This window comes from Crocodylus siamensis, chromosome 2 (assembly GCF_052110815.1).
Source record: "Crocodylus siamensis isolate JL-2025a chromosome 2, ASM5211081v1, whole genome shotgun sequence".
Lineage (NCBI taxonomy): Eukaryota > Metazoa > Chordata > Crocodylia > Crocodylidae > Crocodylus > Crocodylus siamensis.
In genome coordinates this window covers 53,842,066-53,861,256 of record NC_143396.1, presented here as the reverse complement: position 1 = coordinate 53,861,256, position 19,191 = coordinate 53,842,066, and the positions used below count along the sequence as shown (strand labels likewise).

General features: G+C 41.3%; 1 protein-coding gene across 3 annotated transcripts in view; it reads left to right on the top strand.

The window, feature by feature from the left end:
• CORIN (corin, serine peptidase) overlaps positions 1–17,317 on the top strand; it is a 274,799-nt gene extending 257,482 nt beyond the window's left edge. For all 3 annotated transcript variants that reach the window (XM_090035881.1, XM_090035880.1, XM_090035879.1), the window contains 3 exons: positions 5,117–5,388; positions 8,280–8,413; positions 8,880–17,317. In XM_090035881.1, coding sequence (XP_089892007.1) covers positions 5,117–5,388; positions 8,280–8,413; positions 8,880–9,062 — 589 coding nt within the window. In that variant the 3' untranslated portion in view covers positions 9,063–17,317. The remainder of the gene's footprint in view (positions 1–5,116; positions 5,389–8,279; positions 8,414–8,879) is intronic.
• Positions 17,318–19,191: the final 1,874 nt, after the last annotated feature.

Genomic DNA, 19,191 nt, shown 5'->3' with positions numbered 1-19,191 from the left:
GCTAGGAACAGGTGGGCAGTAGTCACTGTTATACATCTATTTAACAGTGATCACACACACACACACACACACACACACACACACACACACACACACACGTGTGTGTGTATGTAATATAATCTCAATATTTCTTTGAGGTACTGAAGTTTCCTTTTCTAATGTTAAGAAAATTATATGCTACCTCCAATATGATTGTTACCATTAAAAAGACAATATTTACCAATAATTCCTACCTTCTGGGACCTGAGCTTCCATACCCCAAGGATTTTGAAGACTAGAGTGCCCAACGTGCATCTTTGAGATCAGATCTCAATGGCTTTTTAATGCTAACCAGAGCACCTTTTTGAAGAAACAATGTTTGGTCTTGAAGTTTATCATCTTTACTTGGTTTTGCACCACAATCTGTTAATTTCGCTTCTAAAGACAAGCAGAGCTGTGTCACATCCATTGGCATGCTTTTCCCCCAGATAGGGTTTAAGGACATTTCTGCTATACTGTTTCTTTTGCTGTGTATCACTAATGGGTGACACCTCTCTCCTGTGGAATTCAGAGTTGGTTCTGTGCTGTTAATGGACACTCCAGGACTATGCCCCACCATTCAGGTCATGGCACTAGGAAACCTGGGTTGCTTATTTCTGCTTCATAACTTTATTTTTTGTGCAGTAGTGACTTCACTTCAGCTTTTAGCTTCTTGTACCTTTCCTGAAGTGTGAAAACACCAGGATATTGAGGGTCTAAACCTCAGGTTCCTTTGACACAGCACCTCTGGAGCAGGCTCCTTCTGCTTTGAGTCACATAGGTATACCACTGGACTCTGTTAACTCATTGTGGTGAGGCTCAACCAAGAACATGAGGGAAAACCACTTCCAGCCTGCTTATGGATAAACCTTGCAAACGTAAGATCCCAGAAATGCAAAAGCAAGTTTTCTGAGCAAGTTATGTGAAAAATCAAGGCTTGAACCTTTTCTCTTTTACCTCCCCAACCTGAGGGACTCATTGCTGGGTCTCTGTAACATAACTAGGAATGGGTGAGCAGGACACCAGCCAGAGGCACCAACCAGAATGGACCCCCACCCCAGGAGTCTGCACTGTGGCAGTGGGAGCAGCACCCAGGCACAAGGACACCATGCTGCTTCTGGGGCATGGGGGTTTTGGGGTTTTTGAGGGACAGCCCTGTATTTCAGACCCTCCAGTGTAGCTGCTGTTGCTCTCTTTCTTTTCCCTGCTGTCTGTTGCCAGGGTGAGGAGAATTGGTGGTACTCAGCACATGGCAATGAGGGAAGCAGCAGTGACAGCCATAGTAGGGGAGCATAGGAGTGGGACATAAACCCATCAGATTTGGAAAACACTGGTCCAGGGTGAAAATCTTACCAGTTACCATTGGTGATGTGTAGGGGGTGCACACAGGTGCACATGTACCCCCTGAGATTGGCTGTGCATACCCTGAGGTTGGCTGTCACCAACACTGCTGGCAGCACCTGTGGGTGGTTGCCGCTTATCACCACTCCCCTTGCCGCCAGCATCTGTGGGTGGTCACTGATTGCCAGTGGCTCCCAATGGCATCTGCGGTTGGTTGCTGATCGCTGGTTGGCGCTCATCATCCCCCCTCACTGCCAATACCGCCGCGGCAGCCTGCAGGAGCTCCCTGCTTGCTGCCGCCGCTGCCTGTGGGCACTCACTGTGCTCCCCAGCTGCAGAGGGCACGTGATGTTCATGCCAGTTACACCTCTGCTGGGTCTTTTTTCCTCAGCAGTGCTTTCTTTCTGTGCCCTATAACTGTCCCCCTGCACAGTTTCTGGCAAATCATTCAGCAAAGAAGTCAAATTTCCTTTTACAAGGTACCTAATAATAATGGGGGAAGAAAGTATTTGGAAAAAGTAGCTTTCCATTCCTTCACAGAAGCATCATTTAGGTAGGAGGGACTTTTGGTTGGTTCCCAAATAATTCCTTAAATTACAAAGCATCTGCTTTATATGGTGGGAAGCTGTATTCTGCTGTAGTAATTAAAATTCTGCTGTAATCTTCCATCTAGGTCTGTGATTCCCTGCCTGCTTACTTCCTGTTAGTGATGAGTGAGGAGAGAAATGTGAAGCAGGAGACATTTCTTACCTGATAATTTTCTTTCTGTTAGCAGCTGCTTTTCTTTTTCAGCCTGCTCTGACAGCCTCTGTAAATTACTTGTGAACAACTGATTTTTTTTTTAATCTAAAGGGACAATTTAAACACAAGTTCGCTTCATGGTTAGTTGATAGAGTTTGACAGCATCTCAGTAGTTTTCATTCATTGCTGTAGTGTTTCTACAGCTTTACAAGAACATCTCAGCGACACTGGAATGCCTTTGAATTCAACAGGTAAGAGGTGTCACCCATTAGTGACAAATGAGAAGACAATCTAGTAGAAAGAAACCTCCCAGTCTGTAGATTTCAGGAGGACTTTAACCATTTGAAGCAGGTCATTTATTGCTGATTAGAGCTATACCACATAAGGGAGTACCTAGAATGTTATATTTAAAAAGGCATTTTCATTCCAGATCCCAACTATTCCCAAATTTTTGGGAAGACAACAGATTATTCAACTTCCACACCTTAAACCTTAAACTTTCATTGAGGATTTACAAGAAATGTGTTATGCTCCCTCTGCTGGTGTTATAGTGGCATTGATTCATAAGCCAAAAGATTTTAGGTTGTTAAATTCTTTAAAAGTATACTTTCATACATGACAGTAGCTATTCTCCTTCCTTAGGTGTTTGATAATACTGCCTTGTTATAATGATGCATGGGGAGGTGGGGGTTGCAGTTTATAACTGCTAGGTTGTTTTATGGTAAATTGTTTCAATTAAAAAAAAATGTAAAACAAATATTTTATATGTTCTTGGAAGTGGAGAATATGTATTATTTTATCCAAAGACTTGTTAGGTAGAAACACTTTAGCTAAGCTTGTGATCCAGGCTGCAGTGTGAATATCATAGCCATTCAGCAGAAAGCATTATAACAAATATGGGTTTGATACCTTCGTAGACCTTTGAGATGGGAGAAATGTTGTAGAACACATCATCCATATACTCTTCAGTTACTGGAGTGAAATGCTGTATTCCCTGGGGTTTGAAATCCATTGTATAAAAGCATCCAAGATCAAAACTAAAATACTAAATAATTTTTCCCTGCCTTTGGACAATAAGTTCAAGCTGTGAACTTCCTTGCTCAGGCCTGTTTTATTTTCCTTGCTCTACGCTTGTAAGACATGCTAGAACATAAATATTCTTAGTAGTTTGTTATGAAAAATATACAAAAAAGTCACAAACTAGTCATGGGAATAAAAGGATAATTGTAGCCTGAAATGTCAGCATTTGCGTATCTCATTATTTTATGAAAATAGCCTTTATTTTGCAATCAAAACTCTTAAAAGATGATTAAAAACCACAGTCTGGTTGGCTGCTGGGAAAAAAAAGCTGTTGTTTTCCTTCTTATCTGTAGCTTTGGTTAAGCCTCAGTGTCTGCAAAGTTTGCTATGTTGTACAAAACCCTCTTCAGTCTGTTGTGTAAATGCTGAGGGTTCTTTTTTATTTTAAGCCACAAGAAAGTCACAGAGCCTGTGACTTACCACTAGCTCTAATCATGAGATTTCATGCCCTTATCCTTTTATGGCTCCATTCTTATGCGTCTCAAATTGGTTTGATTTTCTTGATTCTATTGTGTTTACCTCCTCACATGAAAAAAAATCCAGATATCAAAATGGAAACATGGAAATATGCAGTCTTGGGTAACTGTTTAAAAGTCAAACTGACAAGTGATCTTCAGCCTTAGGCATTTTCAGACCACACCCGACAAGGGGTATATACAAACATTGTAGTTAGATAGCTCTCACCAAGGTCAGAGTGATCTAAATGCCCTGGTGTGCAAGCAATCACAGGGCTTAGGTCACCCTAAAATGGCACACCCTATCTAAAATTAGTTCTCATCTGAGGTGAACTAACTTTAGATCAGCAAAGGGGTTGACCTGACTTAGCAAAGGTTAACTCAGCCTACTGAATGCATTCACAGCACAGCCCTGGGGCTGGGAAAGCCCAGCCACTCTTAGCAGTCCATAGTTCCCAGGCTATACTGTTTTTACATCTCTGTTGACACTGACCAAACTATTTTTAACACCCTGGCTAGTCCATATCTGATCTGGGCAACACCCCTCCCACCATAGACCTGCTAGGCCTCCCCATGTGATAAAAAAATCTCTGATTCTTGACTTTTTAGTGTGCATTAGTGGCTAGATCTTCATTAAAAACTTTAAAGTTAAATGTTGGGTTGTTTTAAAGGCTTATAGAAATCAATTAGTAAAAAATAACCAAAGTAGTGGATTATCACGGCCTCATAGTATAAGATACTGACTGAACAGCTTGATTGAAATGGAAATGGGCACTTGGCACATCCTGGGGTAAGGCCATTGCATTTCATGATGGGCCATACTTGCCCATCCTTTACTGGGCTATATATAGACTGATGTCTAGCCCAGTGGTTAGGACACTCACCTGAGATGTGAGTTCATATCTCAACTCCAGGTCATACAGAATAGAGACGTGATTCCATGTTTTTTATCTCTAAGATGGTAGCCCTAGCTAGTGGGAGAGAACCTACGTTTCTTGTTCCTGGGAGCAACCTATTGTGGGACTTCGCATTGAACTAGGGCTCTGAGAAGATTGTTACCTGTCGGGGATGTGGGGAGCGGGGGAGCTATTAGATCATCACTTAGATGGCTTTGCACATACCCACCAGGAGAAACTTACACTCACTGGTATGGTAACAAGTGGTTCTGAGAATGGCACTGGTGCTTAACAAAGCAGATATGCACCTATGAACTTTGGAAGATGTGACCCTAAATTCATTGGGAGGAAAGCAATACACTTAGTCCCAATTTGTATTTCCCTACTGGCTTTATCATCTTTTTGGATTCACAATCCTAAACACCTACTAATAAAATTCATTCTGCATTGTTGCTCAGATCTTAGTTTTTAACATAGATTCTTAAAGTATGATTTCTATTTTTTTTTTTATATAGGACTACTTGTGAGACAGCTGTGGCTAAAATAACTTTTTATTTGAATTTAATGTTTTCCTTTCTTTCAAAGGAGAGAGAATGCTGCAGTTTGGAAAGTGGTGTTTGGTATAAGCAATCTGGATCATCCATCAGTTTTCATGCAGACCCGACTAGTGAAGACTATTATCTTGCATCCACGGTATAACAGAGCAGTGGTTGACTATGATATCAGCATTGTAGAACTAAATGAAGATATCAGTGAGACAAGTTATGTAAGGCCAGTCTGCTTACCAAGCAGGGAACAGTTGATTGAGCCGGATACCTACTGCTACATCACAGGCTGGGGACACATGGGCAACAAAAGTAAGATGAATTCTTTCCAGATTTTTGGAGGAATGTGTTAATCTTCTACTAACCTGATCAAATACTTGTTTCCAGTTTCAAATCATTTTGCCTACCTTTAATTATACACTTGTTGTGGTTTGTTATGTATCAGAACATTCATACAAAATCTATGATTTTGTGATTTAGAGCCTAATTTTTCAATAACAGGAGCCTAACTCAGTATAGTTGGGCATTTAGACAAAATAGCTGGTTTTCCAAAAATGCTGAGTATCTAATAGTTCCTGTTGAGGAAATGTTGTCATGGCTAATCAGTGGCCTGATTAAGAAGCATGTGAAGCTATCCTGAGAGTATGTGAAATGACCAGAAGATGAACGTGCTCTTAGTTGAGTGCAAGGCTTTAGGCTCAAGCTTTCTTTTGTTGGCTCAAGAAATAGGTATTTTGTTGACAACAAAATTTTCAGGGTCACACTGTGGCTTTGTGATGCTACCCATTCTATCAGTCATAAGTGGTTATGACAGAAACATTTTTTCTTGTTTCTTATAACTTTAGGGTCCTGTGACAGTAGAATTTGTATTATATAAAATCTTTTATTAATAAAATAAATTCACACACAGCTTAAATAAAATATTCCAGCTGTCCTTTCACATTCTATTTAGTGCACCTTAGATAGGGAAATATTCCTCCCTTTTTTTTTGGAGTTACTACCAGGGGAAATGTGTAAATCCTGAGCTCTACAGACAATGAGATCACTCACAGCATTTTCTTGAATGATATTTCACTTCATCGGCAGTGGCAGGCCCTCAGTTCAAGGATGATCTTTACCATGACTCACTGAAGATGGTTCTTGAGATGATTTAAGAGTCTAATCCTTGAGCCACAGAGGGTTCATCCACAGGAGTTTCAGGTCTTTTCACAGGGGAGAGTAGTCTGAAGGCTGGGATTCCTCTCTTTTTCCTTCCTCCACTGTCTCTTGACTTACCATGGCCATATCAAACATAATGCAACATCAGTCAAACCATTCCTTTATATAACTGAAAATTAATTTTCTACAGCTCAGAACACAGAAGTAAACATCACTGAGCAAGCTGCTGCAGAGCTGCCTAACTAGGTCTACAGTAAAGTCTCAGCAGCAACACATGCTGTCCTATTAGGTTGCAGTAAATTAATAAACTCTGCTGTAGAATACTACTTGTAAATTACAAGTACTATTTTACTGTGGTGTTCTTTACTGCACAGCAAAGCAGATGTAAATGCTGATGGGGCTGGCTAGGGCATGACAGTTCTTCAGTGTGGGGACTGCCTTATGCCCCAGCCAGCCCCTCTGTAGCACAGTGTTTTCCAGTGTTGTTAATGCCACAGATTTCAAAGTAACAGGTTATGAAGAAGTGTAAAACTGAAAGTATTCATCTTGATTCCATATTGTTAAAACTATAGTGGAAAGTACTTTCCAATCTCCCATCAGATTTGAGTGATGGTAAAGGTTTACGGTAGGAAACAACCTTGCATTAGCACCTAAACGGTCTAAGAGATCTTGTATCTCCTCATTCTTAGATATACTGTGTCAAATCCATCCCCAAGATCATTTTACTTTTTAGGAGCCTTGAAGCTACTTTCCATGCATTCTAAAAGCACTATAACAGGGTTTCTAAAGGCTCTTTATCAAATCCAGTCTTGATTTAGCCAGTAGAGGCGAATCATAGAATCAATGAGTGGGAAGGGACCTAGACAGATCATCTAGTCTGACCCCTGCCATGGGCAGGAAGGAGCACTGGGGGTGGCAGGGGTCACAAGACCCCAGCCAGGTGCCTATCCAGTCTCCTCTTGAAAGCAATTTCTCTGAACTGAACATACACTAACCCCTTGTAACAAGAAGGCATCCTGGGGCCGGTCAAATCATTGGCTTATCCCCTTGTCTCAGGGGTAACCACTCGCCTATCTTTTACTCGGTCTCCATGCCCGGCTCAGGATTCTCTTGGTCCCCTCAATCCCCTTAATCCCATTGCCTGAGGAGCCTTACATCTAGCTCCCTTATAGGCTTAGAGGCCTACCCCTCTGGAGCCTCACATTTAATTCCTTAATGCAACTCAGGACTCGCAGTAAGCCTAGAAGATGCCTTAGGTCCCTTCCTAACTTGGGCCCTGCCTCAGGACTCACAGTGAACCTGGACCCTTGTTTTGCCTTCAGGGTGTGCTCCCCTAGCCTTTCCCTTCCATAGGGTCACCCACCCAGGCAGTGGTGGGTGAGGCTTTCTGGCAACCCATACTCACCCTCCACTGGGGAGGGCACAGGAGTGTCATTTCCTAGAAGCTGCCCTGCCACAAGCAGCCCCACCACATCTAACCCCAGCAGGGTGTAGTTTTAGGTCATGCCTCAGGACCAGGAGCCTTCACCTTCCCCAAAGCGCCTTCCCTCTACCTCCAAGGCATTATGAGCAGCAGCTCCAGCCAGGTGATGCACTCTCCTCAGCTACTTGCAGCAGACTACTGGTCATGCTGCTCAGAGCCCTGTTTTTATAGGAAACAGCTTGGCCCTGTTCCCAATCAGGCAGTTGTGCTTGATTGGGAGTGCAGCCACCTGCAGATTGCTCTGCAGTCTGCTCATGCCTGTGTGAGTAACAGAGCACAACTTGAACACCCCCTACACATGCACCTCTGACTCTGGGGCTCAAGCAGTTTGAATACCCATTGGTGGCCATTCAGAAACTACTACTGTTCCCCTGTATTCTGAGCTGAGGAGGAATTCTTTCTTACTGAGCATGACCCTTGTTTCTTTAATCATTTTTTATTAACAGACCCTTTTGAAGTAATATTTCTGTCTCTGTAGTAGAAAAATGTTTCCATCTCAGACAACACTAAATAAATTATTATAAGACAATACACAGATTAACACAGAATCTTTTTTTTCCAGTGCCTTTTAAACTGCAAGAAGGAGAAGTTCGCATTATTTCCCTAGAACAATGTCAGTCATACTTTGACATGAAGACCATCACCAGCAGGATGTTATGTGCAGGCTATGAGTCTGGCACTGTGGACTCATGTATGGTAAGCCACTTTCTGGGTAGAAACACGAAACTGACTTTTTTTCTTTTTTATAAAACAGTCTAATAATGTATGTACAGGATGCTTGTTGAAATACAAAGGTGACGCAATAGATTAATGTTCTTAGTGTCCATGTCTAAATAAGTAATCATACATTTTTATGGTGCAATAAACTTTAAAACGGATTATGATCTGCTGTTTGGTGCCTCTTAAGAATTACTTTTTGTTAATTAAGTAAGACTTTTTTTAATTGGTGTGAATCTTGAACAGCTAGTTTTGTTATAAATGTAGCAACCAAACTATTACTGGAGAAGCTTGTATGTTCTTATGTGGTTGAACTGATAAACCAGATTTTTCAACTGAGTTAAGTTGAACTCATACATCCTCTAGACACTCAAACACAGCCTCCATCTTAACAACACTGATTACATGCAGCCTCCATAGACTGTATTTTTCTCTTGAATTGCAGGGAGACAGTGGAGGCCCTCTTGTTTGTGAGCAGCCTGCAGGACGCTGGACGTTGTTTGGTTTAACATCTTGGGGCTCTGTCTGCTTTTCAAAAGTTTTGGGACCTGGAGTTTATAGCAATGTGTCACACTTTGTTGAATGGATTGAAAGACAAATATACATCCACACCTTTCTACTAAACTAACTCCAGATGTGTAGAATTGTGCTGACTGGAAGAAGGCGAAGATCTTCAGCTCTTGAATATTCAAGATTTAGCAAGCAAGAAACTCAGGACAGTTCTGAGCTCTAGGTGTTATTGACGTGGAGCTGTGGAAAATGAAATATAAGTGAACTGGTAAACTTCTGCCACTGAGGATACCTTCTGGGTAGGTTTGATATGTTCGTAATCCTTTGACTCCGCCTTTAGCTGTGTTGTGCTACCATTCTAAGCACAACAAAAAAAGGCTTAAAGGAAGATTTGGCCAGTTTCTGCCTTTCAGACCTCTAAATTAAGCTGTAGCACAGATTAGCAAACCTATAAAAATATCCACTTAGTAGCACATACTGTTTCCACCCACAATTCTTGCAATGAAGAGTAAAGTCAATACATTCACAGCAATGATGCCGAAGAGCTATGCTAGCGAGGGAGATCTAGGCATCAGACTGCCACTTTAGTTGCCTTAATCTAAAATGGAATACCTGCCTACTTCTGGAGTTGTCCAAGTAAAGTAAGCTTCTGCCACTTGGCTGGCACAGAACTGCGTAAGTCTTGATAACACTGAGCAGCCTGGAGCCTATCTCTTGCCTAAACATTATCAGTGTCCCCCTGCATACTTTACCAGCAGGGGATGAACTGGTGATGAGTTGTCACTGCCACCCTTTTATCCAATTGCTTAGATTACTCAACTCGAATGTGGGAAACTCCAGTTCAAATTTTCACTGCCTTCAATCCCCATCTCCCCTTTTCCAGAAGAGTGCCCTAACCAACAGGCTGGGCTTTTTAAATTTCTTTTTGTTGTTTCAATTTGTTCTTTAAGTTGTTTCTCAATAACTAAACATTCTTTGACTGAGATGGAGAATGATTTCATAGCTGGGTAGGTAGAGCACTTACACGAGGAGGAAAATTTGGATGCCAGCCCGCGCCAGATGTGTAACTAGCAAAATTGGCACCCTGGGTGGAGACCAGGGAACACAGGGGTGGTGGTAAGATGCTGAGCAAAAAAGTCTACTGCAGACTCAAAAGATCCAGCTGGTACTGCCATGAAATGTTCTCCCCACACACCAGCCAGCAGCAGCTGCTGCTACCACACACACTTCCCATCTACTGGCAGCTGGGCTTCCCAGGAGCCACCATTCTGGCAGTTCCCTATAAATTGATGCCTGGGGCAGATGTGCTGCTCTCCTACCCTTAGTTATGCTACTGTTTTAATGCATGTTTTGTATGCAAAACAGAAAAGGTGGATCGAGCACGCTCCTGTGTGGAGGATCCTGGGCTCAAAACTAGTCACATAGAAGGGGTATTTGAACTTGGGCTCTCCATATCATAAGACAGTAGTCTTCTTGCTATCTTAAATGAGTACTCTATCCATGGAACTATTGTGTGGCCTAAGCAATTAATGGCAGAAGAGGATCAATGGCTGAGAATCCAAAAGTGGAGATAGCCACTTCCATCTTCCAGGGGTGAAGCATTTCTTATAGGCTAGCTCACACAGATCCCACTCAGAACACTGAAAATTAAGTTTCAGTGATACAACCTTTAAGTTCCCTCTGTGAATCTAGTCTGAGGTCTGCAATAACATTATCATTTCTACTATCTCTAGCTTGCCCCCATGTAAGCATAATGAGACCTTTTCAAGAATCTGTCTTTTGTAGAATTCCCATATATCTGGTTAGTTCCTTTAGACAGCTGATAAATGGTTGTTTCAGATGCTGTCAACTCCAATTAAATAGCATAGTTCAAATTACTGCTATAGTTACATATTTACCTCTAAAATTGAGCATTACTTTTTTTGATACACTTCAAATAACAAGTGAAAGACAATGCTCTTTACCTGTGTCCACTATATTCATATATATATATATATATATATAGTGACAGGCTTTAAAACTATATTTAAATTGTTATCAAATTAGAGATGTACTTTCAAGAACAGAACCTGATGCCTCGATGGTCATTTTCTTTTTATATCATGGGTTTATGAAACAGAAAATTATATGTATTTCTCTCCCCTAAACTGTAAAAAAAGAGAATTTACTCTTCTCTAAATTTTTCCAGTTGAGGGCTGCACCTAATCTTTGTGACATGAGGTAGATTACTGACATCCACATCTTGAATATGGTGGTCTGGAAATTATAGTTTCAGTACCCTGCTCTATCTTTATCCCATGGGACTAGATTCCTGACTGATGGGAACTGTTGTAGCTTATTTAAGGACCCGTGTTAGTTTAAAACACCTGAAAATCAGGCCATGGCATTGTAAAGGGCCATTTGACCAACATACAGTAGTGCAGAGAGTAGAGCTGCATGTCATTTTATGAAGTACAGAATTTACAAGATTTCTCTTTTTATCTAATTGAAAAGAAAAGATGCTATTGTAACATGAGCAGCCTGTCCTGATTTTTAATTTCACCAAATTATGTTCTTAGAGTTAGCTTTGAATAGTGAAAAGCACGGAAACACTTAGGACCATTTTGTGTGTTTGTGTGTGTGTATATACACATACATATATATATGAGCACTGCCAAGAGATACTATTTGAAATAATGTTATTATTTCCACACTAGTTAATTGGGCCTTGCCTGCTCCAAGTTTTCAAGCAGCTGCCCCAGTGACATAAATGGTGAGCTGTGCTTAGACTCTGATGGCACCACTGAATGCAACCATCTTTGACAGAAAAAGGATGTATTGAACCATATCTTAAATGGCTTTAGAAAGAAGCAGTATTTTCCCTCAACTATTTCTGCCACAACATTCCATGTAAAGAGTATATTTGTAATTTTATAAATGTATTTTTATACTGCTTTTTCTATGTGTGCACATGACACTATTATATGTAGACGCTAAAGTCAAAGTTATTCCTCCTACCCATGTATTAATTGCCTCCCTTTGTATTCTCATACCTATGACAGTGAGAATTATTCTTCATTTCTCTACAAACTGTAACCCCTTGTAAGGTGATAAACACATTTCTTGTTTTATTCCTGTCAGCTGCAGCTCCACATAGAATTAATGGTACATGAGCCAGCTAGATGTGTTTATATCTAGTCATACTAATAAAAAAGGACATTAATTTTACAAATACTGTCTGAGAGCTAAAATAAATATGGTTTTATTCTTTCTGGGAACTCAGTGAAAGGTGGGGATGCATTAAGAGATATGAGGCAAGATGACAGCTTTGCGCAGTTGAGCTGGGTTTGTTTCCAATAGTTCTAAACCCAGATTTGCATACATGTATGGAGTTGTTTGCAACCCCACTGATAACCATTGCAATGCTGAATTGTTTTCAGGTCTTGATTAAACATCTTCAGTGTAGTCTGAACCTATGTTTACATACATGAGTACATCTGTATCACTTATAAAGTGTTCAGAAACCGCTCTTGAGAACTGCCCATACATCTGCCCCAGCTGCAGATCCTGAGATCTCTGCCCTTAATAGCAGAGGTAGCTTCACCACCTTTTTCCTAGGTTTGGCTTGAGCAGCACAGGTAGACAGGATATGCCAGAGAATGCTGGCTGCCCAAGAGAGATGTGAAAGCACTATAGATGTGTACTACACTTTTCCCATACAGGATATTAATGGGCAGACTGAGTATAACGAGCTGCAGTCACTTTGGATTAATTCTTTCATGGAAAATTGAAAATGAAAACAAACTTATATAGGCTAGGGGTAGACATTATACACAAACCAGTTGAAGTGATCAGAAACTTTTTAAAACCTGTAACCTAACAGATGTTCAGTGCACATAAACCAGTTTTAGAATGGCTGAAACTGGTTTGAGGTAAACCTGGTTGGATGTAGTATCAGGCTTAAATGATTTGGGTCAAACCGGTTTATGCAATGTCTGTCCTAAGCCCCTTGCTTGTTTAAGCTAAACCAGGCTCCCCCAGCATCTTAGCATGCTCTCTGGGCTGGGTGGGGCTCCACAGCAGAGCTGGCCCCTCCCCTCTGTTCCTCAGCTGCAGCTCTGGCAGAGACTGCAGGCTGCTCCTCCCTCTCCCACCACTCCCTGCTAAGCAGTGATTTCCCCCCATCCCCTCTGCCTTACAGAGACACCTCTCAACATTAGCTAGCAGACCACATGCTGGCTATAGTCCGTGCTATGGCAGACAGGACAAAGGCAGAATCAACAGGTAGCTGGTAATGTCCCTCTGTTTTTTTCTTAATGGGGTTATAAACACTGAGTTATCAATTCCCTGCTGGACTGGTCAAAGTGGGGGGCAGGGAACCCTCCCCTAATCAGAGTGTCTTGCCAGGGCCTCGCTACGCCTCCCACAGCTCAGCACTTTGGAAGGGTAGGGAGGGCTGCTCTAGCACCCTCTGGCTTCTAGCCTGAGCCACTACAGGCATGTGCCTGTATTTCTGGGATGTCTGTTCATGTCTGTTCAGTTACATACTGATTTAGCCTAGTCAGTTTAAACTAACCTGCAAAAATTGAATCAATTCAAGCTCAGGCTTTTTTAATGTCTGTCCCTAGCCATAATTTTATCTGAATAGATATTGCTATATAAATGTATCTGTGTACATGAAATCCTTCCATCCTTTTATTATTTGGATTTTTGGATTTGAATCTACTCAAGTTGTTTCATTAACTCTGTCTCTTCTGTGGTTTACTGAAAAGCTGTAAGGCTGCTGTTAATTTTTATATTAGAATGCAAGGCTAAAGCTAATACTTTGGTAGCAGTAATTATTCATTTCACGGTAATATCACAGAATAAATATACCAGGCCAGAAAACTGGCTTTAGTGATTTCCTCTGTGTTTTACTGCTTGTACAACTGGGGTATGAGCAGTGAACAAATATGAAGACATACTGCTATCAGAAGTTATAGTGAGACAGTTGGTAAAAAGATGATGGCCATTGGTGCCATATGTTCAAACTGTGTTGCAATGGTGAAATCTGGCTAATCCCAGATTAGTTCTATGGATGACTGAAATACAGTCAAACTATATCCCATGTAAAGAACGAAACTTGCTGTCATGAAGAGACATCCATTAAATGAAGGGCATAAATGACTTGCCAATCCGCAAACACTTTTTTTGTTCTAAGAAATATTATAGTGGCTGTGTCTACTGCTGCAAAAATTAAGGTTAGCTCCCTTTATTCAGATATTTATGGTAAAACTCTAACATTTGCTCTAGAAATACTAATTTTGAAGGTCAAAATACAAGTGGAGGTAGATTTACTTGTATTCACAAGCTTTTAAAGCCACATCTCAAAATGGAGTGATTTACCAAAAAAGAGGAAGAGAGTTTTGTGCACTTATGCCACGCAAAGAAACCTCAAACAATTAATTTTAAGGGTTTATTTTTTAAATTAAAAAATCCAGATCATGTCTACTTGAGTTACTGTTGGAAAACAATAAAAAACCCAAGGAAGTGGTGATGTCTGAAATACTGACATAGCTGGTAAGAAAAGTTTCTTTTAGTTAAATTGTTTAAAATACTGTGCATGTGTATTTTGGGGAAAATTTATTGGATGTCTGTGGCTAATTTTCTTTTATAATAGAGAAAAGCCTCTTACATTCACCAACCTCATTCCTTCCGCTAGGGTGTTGATGCTGACAATAAAACATCCCTTATACTATCCCATGGTTCTATAACAAAACCAGGGAGGGCGAGCTTTTACATTACTAGTATTTGTATGGAAAAAAAGTATTTTTAATATTTTTAATATCTCTTACATTCTAATTGTAAGATGGTTAATAATTCCTCTGGAAGTAGTTGTCATAGAAAACACTGGCTTTTAAGGTTATGTTACAGAAAGATTGTGTACTTTAGATATTTCTGTGCAATGCCTTTGGGCAGATGTAATTTTACACCATTATAAAAGTATTTATTTTGTTATAATATATTCTTCTGTCCTGCTATAAACACCTTTACACAGGTATAATTATGCCCATGCTACGGTATTGTGTTGCCTTAACTACAGTTGAAGACATGCACAAATTGTTTGCAGCCCAGAACTGTACATGGGTTGGACCTTTAACTGCCAAAAATTGTTGCTATAGGAACAGCTTTAAAAATAACTGGAGAGGAAGGAAGCATCTTTAGATTTCATAAGAAAAGAAATCCCACTAGAAATGTATTAATTCTAAGCAGTACTCATACTTCTGTTCTTAAAGCATCTCTTTATTCTAATGTATTAATGATACACTAAAAACACAGTGCATTTATAATAATAGTAAAACGCAATTCTTCCTTAGGGACTTTTAGAGGATCTTAAAAAGGAATCCCATTTAAAGATGCACCTTTCTCAATGAGGTTAGGTTGTTTGTAAAATAACTTTGTTCACATAAAGTAACATGGACTCTGTCAACATCATGGAAATCAGATTCCTGTGAGTTACTGAATTAAGCTTTACTGGGATTTCCTGGTAGGAAAATTTGCCCCCGTGCTACAAATTTTCAGTGCAAGGCACATTTTAATGTTCTGGGCATTTGGTTTGTGGCACCACAAAGAGGTTTGCGGCATCACAAACCACACATGTCTGTACATCTGGATGCGGCCATTTAAGCTAAGTAGAGACAGTCAAAAAGCCAGAGGCTGAATTGATTCAGTCTTTGCAGGTTAGTCTAAACTGCAGAGATTAAACTGAGAATCAACTGGACAGTCATGCACTTTTGATTCAGGAAATGCAGCCACATACCAGAAGATGGGGGAGTGCTAGACCATGACTCTCTGGTATGTAGTTAGCTTGGCCTGCGTGTTCACTTCCTTTTCCTACTGCCCTTGAGGTCTCTGGGATTTGCAGTCCAGAATCAGAGCAGCAGGACTCTGCAGGGCTCATCAGTTCCTCTTCCTGGTTCCAGGTTCCTCTGGGATTTGTATTCCACAGTTACAGTCAACAGTAAGTTTTTAGTAAGGCAGGCAGCTCTGTACTAGGGGAAAGAGAAGTTTCCATGGTTTACCCGGGGGGGGGGTGGTGCAGGGAGAAGGGGAATGTAGTCTGTGCCTGCTCTCTCCAACCCTTCTCTGCTGGAGAAGACAGCACAGCCCAGCCCAGGGATGGAAAGCGTGCTAGGATATGCGGGAGGACTCTGACTTAACTTGAACCAGGAAGGGGTCTGAGACACAAGTTTCATAAACTGGTTTGACCCAAATCAGTTAGGTAGCATACTACATTCAACCAAGTTTAGCTTAAACCAGTTGAAACTAGTTTATGTGCACTGAAGTTTTGTTCTCTTACAGGTTTAAATCAGTTTCTGATGACTTCAACCAATTTATGTGTAACTTCTGTCTCTAGTCTTCAGGTGTCTATAGTAGAAACGTGTACCAATTTAACTATGTGGCTATAAACATATGGGGGCTTGGTTTGCCATACTGAGTTCTAAACTTCCCCATCTGAGGTTAGACCAACTGCCTGCTTTCAGACTTGGGCCCCTGGCAGATATGCAAGTAAAGGCACCATGGGATCTGGTGCAATCCCCACAATGGTATCTCCTTCCAGACCACATGTGCATGGCAGGAGGTGTGACTGTAGGATTGAGTATACGGTCCCAACATACCTTATTGCCAGTACAGGGGAGCCCAGGATCATGATTCTGAGCTTCCCCTGCACTGGCAAGTAGCAAGTTCCTGTGGCTGGGAGCCCATGCCAGAAGCCCCGTCAGCTGATCTGGTGTCCCAACTGTGGAGGTGCACCACACACCCCTGAGGCTGGGATCCCCAATCAGCTGACAGTGTCTAGCCTTGATGGTAGCTGGGAGCCCAGATCAGCTGATGGGACTCTCAGCCACAGGGAAGCACCCAGGGCTAGGAGCCCCAGCCTGACCACATGTTCAGTTAATGTGGTAATAGGAACCAGTCACAAAATTATTTTTTGTGTGATAACTTTGTGGCTTATTTCTTGTTTTATCAGGCTATTCATTGCATTAACATGTGGCTGGGTAACAACACTAAGACATGATTAACTGTAACATATGCCAGGGGTATTGCTGCCAGGGGTCTGATCCTGCTTCTGTAGTATCAGTGGCAGCACATGTGTAGCCCCTGCTTTCTACAAATGAAATTGCTGTTACTACATTGAAACACATCTGTACTTTCTAAGGCTGGATGAACTGACTACATTTTGTAAGAAACTTAAGCCTGCTTTGGTCTCAGTAGTGGTTTTTGTCAGCTTGCATTATTTATACCACCCATCATACCATTCAGCAGTCACAAAAGTCTTGTTCTAGGCCAATATTTGCCTCCTTATAACATGTATATGCTGTATCTTTGCCTTTATCACAATAAATGCTGATCACGGGACTAAATGCCTTGGGCTAAAAAAAACCTTATCTGATGGAAAAGATTTCTAAGTTTTTTGTGTCCTGTATGGCAGATCAGATTTTTAAAGGGATCAAGGCATTGCTTGGCCTAATCATTTTATTTGTTGCTGTTTTCTTGCTACAGAATTAACCATGACACCACTTTCCCATTCATTTCTTGAAAGGTCTGCTCTTAATTGCTGTCTACCTTCTGAGAAGGCAGTTAAAAAACTGTTACTACTAACATGTGGTGACCTGAATTTGTATGAACTTAGAATACCCTTAAATGCCAGATAAGCAGCAGCTAGCTCAGACCTCACAGCGTTTGTTTAAATTCTTCTGGGGGCCTTAAAAGATGTGAATAAAGTAATGTTGATCAGTGAAGTGGAAAACTCATGCTTCAGTTAAGAGACAGAGCTCTTCCCCCTCCCCATCCCAAAAGACACATGCACACAAAATAAACACACATACTTGGCAATTTGCAAATATAACCCTTCAGATGGCAACAGAACAAAAAATGGGCTCAGTGCTAACAATTTATTAGTAGCTACAGTTAGTGAATTAAACTATTTCAACAGGTGCCAGTGGACTGTCATAATTTCTTGTATTGCTCCATGAGTTGGCTCATAATGAAGCTGCGCAACAATAACTAAGAAGGTATTTGAGTTGGTGTGCCTTAAAAACCCCCAGTATTTTAGTCAACCTGGGCTGAAACATATGCCCACGGTTCTCCACCCACAGGCCCCATTGCTAGGACCCAAAAGATATTTAGGCACCTAATTCCCAAATCTGTTCCATGCTGCTGGATTTATTCCTCATTTCCAGCACCCTCTATAGATGTCTAGGCTGTCTCTTACAAAGAAGAGACAGTAAAGGCAGCTGGAACCAAGGAGAAGCCTGTCTAGCTGTCTACTCGAAGCTACTATTTTAGAAGAGCAGAAAACAGAATGGATGGCTTCAGGGATTAGATGGCTGCCAGTGAGACTGGGTAAGCAAATCACTAGCTATAGGGAACTAGCTAAAGGAAAAGGAAATGTGGCATTGGCCAGTACAGTGCAGGATATCGAGTCAGTGTAGGAGGAAAGGAGAAATCAGGCAATAGAATATAAATGAATGGGCAATGTTATGGTAGAACAATCTTCTTATGATAGACCATGATTCAGGAAAACTTCATTACACAGGAGAGCTCTTAAATGAGTGCTTAACTTCAGATCCCTTGACTAAAAACTGACTTGTGCACATGCTTATGTACATTCCTGAATGAGAACATATTCCAATGGTAAGTGTGTTATTAAAAATCAGCCATAGGTAGAAAACAAGCATGAAACCAAGGTCTAACAGATAAAGCTAAGAGCATGTTTGCTTTTAGGTACAATTGCTCCTATTATTTTTCTTTTTCAAAGAAGACATTGGTTTGCTGGAACTAGTGGGAAGCTTCTCTGGAATAGGGGTGTCAAAAGTATGGCTTGTAGGCTGGATCCAGTCTGACCTACGGTGCTGTCTCCTGCAATGCAGCATTTGCTGGAACCAGTACATGCAGCACGCAGAGTCTGTCTGGCATGGGCTGCACATGGCATGGGGCTGGCTTGGGGTGCCTGTGCTAGACTGGCTCTGCATTATTGGATCTGGCCTCAGACATGGGCTGTCTGTACCAGATCCAGCATATAAGGCTTCTCCAGTAGAGGCACCACATGCAACACATGCCTCAGACTGACACTGTCCCCCTTCTCCAACTCAGCAGGCTGGATGAGTTTGACACCCATGCTCTAGAATAACTGTCCTCCTAATTTGCCAATCCCAGAGGCTCCTGAAGTTGCAACAGGAGATGGACTTTCTTAGCAAAATGATGGTGCTGTGAAGGGACAGGGG